Source organism: Paramormyrops kingsleyae, chromosome 5 (assembly GCF_048594095.1).
Source record: "Paramormyrops kingsleyae isolate MSU_618 chromosome 5, PKINGS_0.4, whole genome shotgun sequence".
Lineage (NCBI taxonomy): Eukaryota > Metazoa > Chordata > Actinopteri > Osteoglossiformes > Mormyridae > Paramormyrops > Paramormyrops kingsleyae.
The window spans coordinates 36,607,451-36,619,929 of record NC_132801.1 but is presented as its reverse complement, the minus strand read 5'-3'; the positions used below and the strand labels follow the sequence as shown (position 1 = coordinate 36,619,929).

At 41.0% G+C, this 12,479-nt stretch overlaps 1 protein-coding gene and 1 long non-coding RNA gene across 2 annotated transcripts in view; one reads left to right on the top strand and one right to left on the bottom strand.

Annotated features, from left to right (window-relative positions):
* LOC111835831 (integrin alpha-M) overlaps nt 1-9,059 on the top strand; it is a 47,246-nt gene extending 38,187 nt beyond the window's left edge. Inside the window, exons 19-31 of the mRNA XM_072712686.1 lie at nt 1,938-2,063; nt 2,157-2,230; nt 2,379-2,517; nt 2,610-2,723; nt 3,195-3,274; nt 3,710-3,793; nt 4,030-4,108; nt 4,771-4,869; nt 5,969-6,049; nt 6,345-6,455; nt 6,742-6,840; nt 6,978-7,088; nt 8,642-9,059. Coding sequence (XP_072568787.1) covers nt 1,938-2,063; nt 2,157-2,230; nt 2,379-2,517; nt 2,610-2,723; nt 3,195-3,274; nt 3,710-3,793; nt 4,030-4,108; nt 4,771-4,869; nt 5,969-6,049; nt 6,345-6,455; nt 6,742-6,840; nt 6,978-7,088; nt 8,642-8,737 — 1,293 coding nt within the window. The 3' untranslated portion in view covers nt 8,738-9,059. The remainder of the gene's footprint in view (nt 1-1,937; nt 2,064-2,156; nt 2,231-2,378; nt 2,518-2,609; nt 2,724-3,194; nt 3,275-3,709; nt 3,794-4,029; nt 4,109-4,770; nt 4,870-5,968; nt 6,050-6,344; nt 6,456-6,741; nt 6,841-6,977; nt 7,089-8,641) is intronic.
* LOC140590924 (uncharacterized) overlaps nt 1-12,479 on the bottom strand; it is a 136,187-nt gene that overhangs the window by 32,292 nt on the left and 91,416 nt on the right. The gene's annotated exons all lie outside the window — the stretch shown is intronic.

Genomic DNA, 12,479 nt, shown 5'->3' with positions numbered 1-12,479 from the left:
ACGTCGTGCTGCTTGCCAGATCCTGCCAGCACTATACTATCAACATAATATAATTATAGACTACACTAGATTTTTTTGCTCTGAATATATACTACACATGTAGCCTCTGCTTTCTTCTTTAATAACATGCAATTGGAAAAATGGTTAAAATAACATTTATATATTTTTCATGTTTATGATATATAACGTAGACATGAAAAACATATAATGCACTGGGCCGGTTTGCAGCTGAGTGTGAGGCGGCTGGGATGAGGATCAGCACCTCCAAGTCTGAGGCCATGGTCCTTGACCAGAAAGATGTGGTTTGCCCTCCCCTGGTGAGGGATAAGTTGCTGCCTCAAGTGGAGTTGAAGTATCTCGGGGTCTTATTTATGAGTGAGGGAATAAGAGAGCGGGAGATTCACAGGCGGATCAGTGCAGCGTTGGCAGTAATGTGGACATTGTACCCTTCTGTCATGGTGAAGAAAGAGCTGAGCTGGTAGGCAAAACTTTCGATTTTCTAGTCGATCTACGTTTCTACACTCACCTAAGGTCTTGAGCCCTGGGTAGTGACCGAAAGAATGTGATCGCGGATACAAGTGGCAGAAATGATCTTCCTCCGCAGGGTGGCTGGGCTCAGCCTTAGATCCTTAGTGGAGCTCAGACATTCGGGAGGAGCACAAAGTAGAGCCGCTCCTCCTCTGCCTTGAATGGAGCCAGTTGAGGTGGTTCAGACATCCATCTAGGATGCCTGCAGGATTGCTCCCTGGGGAGGTGTTTCAGGCATGTCCAACCAAGAATAGGCCCCAAGGCAGACCTAGGACATACTGGAGAGATTATATCTCTCGGCCGGCCTGGGAACGCCGTGGTATTCCCCCGGTGGAGCTGGAGGAGACGGCTGGTGAGAGTTATTGGAGGTTTGTGCATCCCTGTGATCCAATCCTGGATAAGTGGCAGAAAGTGGATGGATGGATGGATGGATAGCATAGACATAATGTTGCTGGTATGATGTCAATATAACTAACATCTTTTAACTGTCTATTTTTGCTGAGAACCACTTACCTCATTCATGAAAAAAAAACTGCAACGGTTGTGCCTATTTGAGGAAAACTGTTGCGGGATCAAGCCAGCACAGTGGTGCAGTGGTTAGCACTGTTGCCTTGTGCCTCTGGGACCAGGGTTTGTTTCTTCACCATGGCTCCATGTGTGTGGAGTTTGCATGTGCTCTTTGTATTGTTGTTGGGTTTCCTCAGGGTGCTCTGTTACTAAATTGCCTGCAAGTGTGCATGTGTGAGTGAATGGTGTGTGAGTTTGCCCTGCGATGGGTTGACACCTGTCCTGGGTTGTTCCCTGCTTTGCTCCCATAGCCTCCAGGATAGGCTCCAGACCCCCCACAACCCCGAATAGGATAAGTGGTTACAGAATACAGATGGATGAATGGATGGATTGAGGGAACATTAAAACAGAGCTATAAATTACATAATTTTAACATGCCTAATAAGTTAAGGTAATTTCAATTTGCACAAAATTCGATACACTTTATTTCACTGTAACATTTCATTTTTATCTAATGATTCTCATGTTTGTGAGAATGACCAAATTCAAGCGTAGCAAGCTACCACCATGCTTTCATTTTCAAAATAAAATGGTTTCAATTAGGTTGACAATATAAATTAAATAGTCCATGTTCCACATTTTACTTCTTGCCACAATCATTGAGGGTATAACCCCCTTTTCTTGTTTGATGAATTAATTATACTTATTTCACGGCCATGCCTTGTTTTCTGGTTAAGCGTGGTGGACGTGTCCGGGCTGGAAAGGGGAGAATATGTGTAACTAAAGAGCGCATAACTTTTTAAGCTCTTTTTTGACTTAAGCACCTGATGGGAGAATAGACTGCGGTGTCACATGATCCCTGAATAGAAGGTCAGCAAATTTTATCTTATGTTGTCTCCCAGGCTTGCCCAGAAGATGCCCTTAATCCCTTACAAAATCAGGTAAAATTCATCTTTACAGACACGCCCTCTCAACAAAACCTTTCCCCTGTCCTGCACCCAGCTTCACAAGTCAGCTCATCCCATCCAGTGAGTTTTTATATCATTATTTTCTATCTGGTATGATAGTAACAAATGTTACAAGTTATTATGCCATTTAAATGAACTCTCCTCTATTTTTAGTTAGACTTTGAAATAGATTGTGGTCCTGATAAGGTGTGTATCGATGACCTTAAAGTGGATTTCAATTTCCTAAGGTAAGAGTAATGCAATGCAAAACTGTTGATTAGAAAGACAAACATTTTATGTACCTTAACCTATATTTGATCACTAATTACACACAAGTAGGGTTTCTCCTTCAGCATGAAGTACTCAAGCCTTTGGCTCCTTTTCTTTCTTTTTCAGAGTATCTGAAATGCATGTTGGCATAATATCGGAGTTGAACATACTAGTGTCAGTGGAGAACAGAGGGGAGAATTCATACAACACCCATATAATTTTTACCTATCCAATAGGATTGTCGTACAGAAAAGTTGAAGTACAGGTGAGGGACAATAAGACGATCAGCATTGCAAGTTACGAGCGAACATGAACCCAATGACATTTATTGAAAAAAAACATTTGTATTGTTTTTAGGATGCTTCCAGTAGGGCAAGAGTTCAGTGCAATGCCTTGCCCTTTCTGGATGAGACCACAGTGGAGCAGATCTCCTGCAGCATCAACAGGCCCATTTTCCATAGCAAAGCCCAGGTTAGGTCCAAAACTACTGTATTCAGCTAATTTGAATATTCACTATTGTCATCAGTATTCCATTTCTCAATCTCTGAAAACAATTAGAAAATGTGTGACTGGTGTTTATACTGAGAATTTAAAGATGCATCTAGAAAGCACTTGAAGTGCGTATATTTTATGGTGGATCTTCCAGTTTTCTGTTCTGTGTGTCTGGAATTTCCTATGAGTACCGTTAGGAAGACTATTAATTGTACTATTATTAAATTGATTACTATTTTGTTTGAAAATTAAAACACACAATCAGTTTAATGGTTGATGTGTATTATTAAGTATACTATTAAACCTAAGGCAGAATAATAGTTAAATTGTGTTTCAATGTAATTCCTGTTAATGTGTCAGCTAAATTTATCCAAAGTTTCTTTTCACAAACAATCTTAAGACTGAAATTCTGAGTGTCATTCTATTAACATTCAGCTATGTCTTTCCCAGGCTTCCTTTGTGCTCGGTTTTGGCATAGATGGCAATAGTCATTTTAATAAAAACGTAACATTTACAGCCAACGCTACAAGGTAATGACCCCTCTAAGCCTGCTCTGATAGAGGAGATTTTGCTGGTACATTTATGTTTAGTATTATCTTTTGAAGAAAACAGACGTCACACTGTTCAGTGTCACAAGTATTGTGAATATGTGCTTGAGAGGTGTCACCCAACATTCAAGCTTAACTGAAGTCTGTTAAAATTGACTTTTTTTTTTTTTTTTACTTTACCCAATTTGCATATTTTCCTAGGGAAACAGTTAATTGGCCATACATAATATTGATATGAGCAGGAACTCAGCCTACAAGGAAACCATATATTTATCACACAATAAAATCTGCCCAGATATAGTTTTAATTTTAAATCTTTAACTTTGTTAAAATTCAGTTACTGAATTGTATGTTGGGCTGGATATTATGGTCAGAATATTTTTTGTCAATATAACATTCTCCTGGTTTCATTTTCAGTGGAAATGGACAACACACAGGGAATGAAAACGTCAAAAGAAAAAGTCTTGGTGTAAAATATTCAGTTTACTTTCAGGTGACAAGGTTTGTACATTATTATATTATATGGAATATCTATGCCAGGCCCCAGTACATTTCTAGAGGGGAAAAAATATGTATTTAAATAAATGAATTCTATTTTTTTTATATAAGTAATATGTATTTTGAAATGTATTACTTTATATGTAAGAAATACTTCATATTTACTGTATGCTGTTAAAATTTTGTTCTGTCTTTGGCTGACAGCTCTAATTAATATTCAATTTTATTTTGAATTTAAGCTCTGAGGAATCAACTACTTACATTAACTTCACAGCTGGGAAGAGTGATTTGAAGCAACCTGTACTTCATTCATTTAAGGTAATGTGTCTCAATTCATATTGGCATAATATAATATGGCTTTTATTTGACATTGCATGCCCATTAATAGCTGTATTCCAAATCTTATATTTTGTTTCCTTTAATTGTGCCCAAAGCTAATGGAAAGCAGAGGCAAATACCAGAGATCAGACATTTAATAAAATGACTGCCCATTTTGCATTTCCCATTGCTACTGTGGCAGGAACAAGTTTTTATAGTACACATAGTGCAAGATTTATATAAGTAATGAAAGAGACCCCTTCAAAGCTAACAAAGACAACTGAGGATGGAGATAGAAATGCTCAATTCATATTTTCAGCATCCAGTAGTACAGTAGGGTAATATCTAATAGAAGACCCTCATCATTTAAATTCAGGAAACAGATTGGACTCATTTTAAAGTAGTTACAGAATACAATAAATGTATTTTATATAGATCCCTCATCCACTAAGCTACACATCACCGATACCATTTTTATTCATTGTAGTTTTAAAAATGTATATTGTTTGTGATACGGATCAAAATTATACAAGTTACACCAAACTTGTGGATAAACTGGTGGTATTTGTAATTATCAGTGAAAATGGATTTATGTCTAATGTATAACTGATTTTTAATGTCTAATATCTAACTGATTTTTCACACCACTGCTTTTCTTGAAGGTAATGAATCATTTCAGAAATCCTGAAGTGACAGTGACTATAAAATCACCAATTAAGCTGGGAGGCAATGATATTTGGACCAACAGAAGCAGCCTTCAGGTAAGCAGTGCTATGAAACCATCTAGCAAGCTCACCAACTGGCAAGAAAGAGCTGGGGAGGTGAAGTATAATTTTGGACAGGAAGAAAAGTAACTGTTCAAGTGTTTGGTACTTGCAGCAGACTTAACAAAAAATGGGTGAGGAGGTCAAAAGTGTTTCTCCTATAGAGTCCGAGGTCCACCTGGGAGATTTTGATATATATGTGGGTAATGATGGAGGTACCATGGGGAGCGTGAATGAGAAAATTGCCCTTCCATACAGTATGTACACCCCAGTGAAACTATTAGCTCTAAAGTGAAGGAGATTATGGAGATATCTTGGGAATAGTTTGGAGCTGCTACAGGAGAGAGAGTACTGAGTGGTCCCAAAGATGTTTTGGCAAATTTTTGCCTAAGGAGGTGGAGGCAAAACCATGGATAAGTTTGGACGGAGATAAGTTTATCAGGAGTGGAGAAGAGCTGGTCAACCCCGAGGATATTGTAGAGTGATGGAAGGAACACGTTGATGAACTTCTTACCCTGGTTTTCAGAAGCCACTACAATGGAAAGACTGCAGGGGTAGATATGATCTGTCTTCAGAGAAGGAAAAACCTGGATGCATCTCATCAATGTAGCCATGGATCCAGGGGGTCTGCCTTTAGACTGGCAATCAGGAGTGGTAGTTCCTGTTTTGAAAAAGAGGCTCTAAATGGTGTGTGCAGCCTATATGGGATTATACTTTGAAAACGTGGAAATTCTATACCAGGGTACTGTGGTAAAGACAGCACTGGTCGAATTTAGGAATTAGGAGGAAAAATATGAATTCCAGCCTGGCAGTGGAACAGTTGACCAACTCATCTCCTAATCATGGTTATATGAGGCTTTGTGGGAATATACTAACAGAGTCAACATGTGGTTAGTGATGATGTTCTTTGGCCACATTTGACTGAAAATGAAGCATGGCGGATGATGAGGCTCCATAAGAGTACTGACAATACAGACATAGGCACAGGTCTGCACAATGCAATACATTAAGTGTGAAGCATCAAACAGTTATTTAACATATACTGTAAATGGAATAGGAAACTATGCTGCATGTTAAAATAAATGTTTATTTGTAGATTCCAGGGTGTCAAAACCAAAAGGATGAGAATCCGAATGTGACCAATTTTGTGGAGATACTGAAGAAGACACAGATTGTGGTAAGAATGCTTGGCCTTTGTGTTGAATTCAGATGGTTTTGTAAACCTTTTACCTCTTTTCTGTGTGCTGCTCTACATATATAATATATGTATAATTCATTTTTAAATTACATATTAAATACAAGTGTTCCAAGTAGCCATTTCTAGTGTCCATTAGTAATTAACATATTCTGGAGCTTTGTATTAAAATTTCAGTTAACAATCTCGTATGCAGAAAGAGAGAAGTGTACCTCCACAAAGATCACCCATGCTGACTGTCATTCTCTTGCTCTCTCTCCCTCTTGTTCTCTGTTAGAACTGCACTATTGCAGTTTGTGCAGTGATAAAGTGTACGGTTCACATGCAAGAGCTGCAAGACACTTTCTATAACATCTCTGGCGAAGTAAAATCGGGGTGGATTGAGCAGGTAACAGCAGAAATTGTGTTCGTAAAATTGTAACCGTAAAATTGTTTTGTAATACCGGTTAGTACTGCAGAATCTCTTGGAATTGTGTTACTCCATAAGACATTATGCCCAGTGGAAAAATGTAAGAATCCTAAGAGTACAGTAATGTATGGAGAGAATTTACAGAAGGTCACCATGTGTGTTCTACTATGAATCTCATAGGTCTCAAAGGGTACTGTGTTTTGTGTAGATGTTTAGAGCTTCATTTTTTCATTTAGCCCTTAAGTTTCTGTCTCTTTCCTCTCAGACGCAGCTCATGGCTCTAGATTTGGTCAGTAGCTTAGTTCTGGATTATGACCGGAACCAGTTTGTTTCTGCGACTATGGACCACGATCCAAGTGCTGAGGTAATATGATTAAGATGATTAAGTCATTTCTCACATTTTACTGAAAACTGTCAAATGAGGAGTCTCGGCACGTAATACACATTTCATACATTTATAAATAATCACTGGTGCTCTGTTTGTTTTCCTGCTGACTGAAGGTTAGGACACATGTGGTGATACACATCGAACCAAACTTCACCAAAGAAATTATAGGTGGTGTATTTGGAGGTTTGCTGCTCCTTGCTTTGATCACAGCTGCGCTCTACAAGGTCAGTGTCATCATTTTTTTTTTTTACTAAATATATATATACAGTAGTCCTTGCATATCCACCGGTGATACTTTCCAAGACCTATGGAGGATGGTTGATACTGCAGATAAAGGCGAACCACCCACAGACCCCATTTATAATGTAACTTTCTTGTATATACCTATAGTAAGTGATAAATTACACACTGTAAGACATTACCAACATCAAATACAGTAATAGTAAAGTACATTAAGTATTATTGTATGGTACAGTACAATACTATGGGCTCTCAAATGAAAATGATTTTGACATTTTAGCCTAATTTCCAAGAAATGATAGAGCAATGAACAAAATCATGTATTATGGGATGGCAGAGCAATGAAAATCATGCTTTTTATACCCATCAAAGGATGAAGGAATGTAAAAATATACTGTTACACAATTTACTATACATAAATATATGTATTTATATTTGGACCATGGAAAGCTGATAACTGAAACCAGGGATACAGGGAGACTACAGTGGTACCTCAGTTCTCGAACTCATTAGAACTTGAATTTCTTAAAAGTCGAACCAACCAGTTCGAATAAAATTTTATCTAGAACTCAATCTGAATCTCAGAAGTCAAACCGTGAATGCTGGCCTAAGATAACTTGTACTGTACGCACGGGGAAATGAGTCACGCGGCACATCTCTCAGTAGAACCAAAGGGTAAAGCTTCAGTCTCAGCCTCGCATTCGCTGTGATAGCATTGTGCATGTTTACACTAGCTGAATACATATATTTAGACAGTAAAAATACATTTAGACAATGATAGACAGTAACAGTAATTATTATTATATAATAAAATACATTTCAAAATAAAGATTTCTTATTAATTATTTTAATATCATTAATAATAAACCATTAATATATTTAATTACAATAATATTGTCCGGGGATGGAATGGAGACAAAGGCGCAGACGTCAGGGTATCGGGGAATACGGGGTTTAATTACAGGTAAGGCAAGCAAAACGCAGACGGACAATATAATGATTGGACTGGGGAAAAAAACTGAAACGTGGAAGAAATACAGAGGACTAATGACAACAACCAGAAACAGCTGATCACACGGGGATTCCACATGGGGTTAACGAGGGGGCGTGGTACACGGAAGGAGCGGACGATCGAGGCAGTTCGCATTGTTTTTTTTTTAACTTTACACATTGTTTGGATACATTTATTTTCTTACTTTACAAATTACTGTTTTGATAAATGTTCTTAGATGTGTTTAGTACAGTATATGCTTTTCTTGTTTTATCTGGTTCATTTTGTGTATAAATGCTAAAAAAAAAAAAACATATTTAGGTGTAATTTTTTGGGGCCAGGAATCAGTTAATTGGTTTTCCATTATTTCTTACGGGGAAAATTCGATCAGAACCAGAACTTTTTAGGATTTGATCCGGAGTTCTGAACGGATTAAGTTTGAGTCCTGAGGTACCACTGCACTGTGTTTGTTATGCACTAGTCAGACTATCACTGATTAGCCTCCTCTGTTATGTGAATAAAACCACAATATCTCTTCTCTCTCAGGCTGGATTCTTCAAAAGCAAATACAGCCAGATGATGGAGGAGACTGGAAACGAGACTGCAGAAGCAAGTCCTGATGCTCCACCAGCCGCCGAATAACATTTAAGAAGCACTTCATGCTTATTTGATAATGAAATATTTTTACATTTACCTGCATTCAAATATCTTTGGAAGAGCATATCATGAAATTTGGGTTTTGTTTTATTACTTAAGCTTATATTACATTGCTAAAGCATTGCCAATATGGCACAGGGAACCAACTGATTGGAAGCTCAGCTGAAGGTTTTGTCATGTTGGCCTTGAAACTGGATGAAACACTGGACACAAGTACTTTTCTTTTGGTTTCTATCATTTTTATTTTCTTTTTGTGTAACTCATATGTATGGCAAAATAAAAACATGTAAATAAAATCTACGCAAAATGTGCTGGCAAGTTATTCTAAAAGCAAAAAAATACCCCCATAAAAGGCAGTGGCCTTTGGCTATATCACAAAACAGAAAAACAAAAACACGTCTCAAAACAGTATTACCATTTCAGTTCTTATTTTTCATGAACTACATGTGGACTTTACAACAGAGTAGTCAGGCTGCGTGCCAGTGTTGTCAGAAAAAGAAATGAACATTATTATCATTAGTTAAACTACAAATTTAGAATAATTTGGCAAGGTATACAAAACTTTATATTTAATTTTAATTTATGTAGCCAGGTACAAAATTCAATCAAATTTACCATGATACTCCCCGGTGTCATGACTTGCTCGTTCGATCCCCCTGTGTGCCATGCCCCCTCATTACCTCGTGTTAATTCCAGATTGTGATCACCTGCTGCCTATTATTTTCTGCTTGTCTTATGTATTTCAGTCCGCGTTCTAGTCTGTTTCCCCAGATCAGTCATTAATGTTGTGTACCATGTTTCCTGGTTCGTCTGAATAAACCCCGTCTACCCGTGATTATGGCTCGACGACTCTGTCTACCCGCTCGTCTGCACTGCGGATGTAACAGAATGACTGATCTCCCTCAAGACGCACCACGGCAGCCTTAGTCTGCTGCAGGAGGTGCTATATTGGCTCAATCAGCCCGAGGTCCGGGAGGACCCCGTGGCTCTGAGTTTAGCCAGCCTCCTGAGTGAGGCACCCCCACCCGGAAATGTGTACCCCATGCGTCCCCGACTGTCTGTGTCCAGAAAAGGAAGAGGATATAGGCGCAGGGACCGGGTCCCGCCCACCTTGCCCCTTGGCTCACCCTCGCTCTCCCCGGCTGTGGCTCGGCGGCTGCCTGCGGGTCCTTCGGCTCCAGTCCGGTTGTTGCCTGCGGGTCCCCCTCCGGGGGCTCGTCGTCTACTTGCGGGCCTTCCTCCCGGTGCCCCCTCCGTCTTCCTGCTCGTTTCCTCTGTTTGTTCCTCAGCCTGTCTCCTCCTCCCCTGTGTGGTCCCCTTCGGCTCCATCCTCCCATCCACCTGTGGCCCCTGCGGCTGCCTTCTCTCGCCCATCGGGGTTCCATCGGTCTCCCCTTTGTCCTGCCTCCTTGCTTCGTCCCTCCTGTCCCTGCTTCTCGTCCCCCTGTGCCTTCCATGTTCACTCCTGGCCCTTTCATTCCCCCTGTGTCTCCCTTCCTGGTTTGCCTGTCGGCGTTTCCCGTTCTTTATCAGGTCCTGTCTTACTTCCTGTCCCTGTGCCTGTTCTGTGTCTGTTCTGTTCCCGGTCTCTTGTTTTTCAGGTCCCATGTCCCCGGTTTCGTCTCCTCCGTCACCTCCCCAGAGTGCGCGCCTTTTGGGAGGGGAGGGGGGGGTTCTGTCATGACCTGCTTGTTCGATCCTCCTGTGTGCCATGCCCCCCTCATTACCTCGTGTTAATTCCCGATTGTGATCACCTGTTGCCTGTTATTTTTTGCTTATCTTGTGTATTTCAGTCCACGTTCTAGTCTGTTTCCCCAGATCAGTCATTATTGTTGTGTACCGTATTTCCTGGTTTGTCCAAATAAATCCCGTCTACCTGTGATTACGGCTCGACTCCTCTGTCTACCCGCTCGTCTGCACTGCGGACGTAACACCCAGTATATACATCTAATGTCAAGTTTATTTTGTAGGATCTAGTTATGAAATGGTAATCAATACAGTAATTATTAATTGTCTGTTAATATTTTGAGAAGTTGTAACAAAATTGTTTCATTGCGTGAGGGTATACAGGCAGAAAAATGAAATAGGGTACATACATGGGTGAAAGTGGAAACAGCTCTTTTTAAGGATTAAAAATGACAATGGAAATGTCATACCTGTCGCATTAAGGAGGCTTCTCCACTGCACCAGGTACCTTACTTCTGTTACTTCGAGAAAGTACCAAAAGTATGGTATACTTCAAGGTGTTGTTTTTCCACTGCCGTAAAAACTGGTACCGGCGCCAAACGACATCACAATGCGAGGCGGGGTATTTTGTACTGAATTCGAAAAATGGCTAAAGTATATTATTTGGGCTGGGTCTTGTGCGATACTAATCCTGACATTGCATGTTATGCACATGTAATTGTCAGGGTCAGCCCCTGCTGTGGTCCTTCCATGTCCCTTCCCTGTTTGACCAGCAGGTGTTGCTGGTCATCCTGTTCTTTGTGTTAGTCTTTGTTCTCTTCTGCTACCTGTCTAGCCACATGGCTCAATGTGTTGAGCATGTGGTTGTCTGAGTACCCTTCTGTCCTGTGTTCGAATCCCGCCGCCACTGTTTTTGTATTTTGCTCCCCAGTGTTTCTTTGTATAAGTTTTTCTGGTTTCTATGATTTGTATTTGGTTAAATTCTATGTGCCCCTGCTTGCGTTTCTACCTGTCTGTTATTCCCCTAGTGTAGATGCTGTTTCCTTCTTTGTCAGTCTTAGTTTTCCCGTCCCAGTTCCCTGAGTTAATTAGTTCCACCTGTTTCCTGTTCTTGTGCCTGCCCTGATTGTGTTTTCCTGATTGCTCGTTGTCCTGCACCTTCCCCAATTGGTTAATTGCTTGTCTCACTCCTGCTGCCTCGTTACTCTGTTCAGTTTCTGCCTGAGTTTAGTTCACTTGTGGTTCATTGTTGATTGATTGTGTTGTTGTGTGTTCTGTTGTTCTTTGATGGTTCCGCTATTTTCAGTGTTTTGATGTGTATTTGGTTTTGTGTTTTAGTCTAAGTTTATTCCCTTTAGAGTTTGACCCCCCGTGGTCCTTTTGGTTTCTTTGGTTTTGTAGTGTCTTCTGTTTTAGTTAATAAACCCCTTCTGTCTCTGAGCCGCAAGTGGGTCGTCCGCATCCTTTCCGTGCCTGCACCATGCCGCGCTCCCGTGCCCGAGCTGCCTGCATTCATGACAGTAATTTTCACAGTGCTAGTAAACTAGATTAAGATTAGGCTTTTTCTTACTCGCGGGTGTAATAGTACAGGGAGTTTACGTTTCGGTAGAACATTTTTACTCTGTCATAGAAAAAAAACCTTAGCAAACTTTGCAATTTTAATTATTCATTTTATAGATTATATAATATATGTGTCACACCCCGCTCCGTCCACTCCTGATGTGTGCCCCCTGGCTCGCCCGTTCGGCCCCTGGCTGTGGCTTGGTGGCTGCCTGCAGGTCCTCCGGCTCGGGGTCGGCGGTCCCCTCTGGGTCCCCCCCTGGTTCCTCGGTGCCGGTCCTCGGTCCCGCCTCCGGGCCCCCCTGCTCCGGCTTGGTGTCGGGCGGCGCCTTCCCCGGCTCCGCCTGCCGCGGCTTCCCCCTCCTGCCTGCCTGCACCGGTGTTCCCTCCTGCTCCCTCCATGTCCCCTCCGTCACTCCCTCGTCCCGTTCCCTTGGCCCCTGGGTGGTCCCCTCCTGCTCCCTCCTCCCTCTCGCCTGCG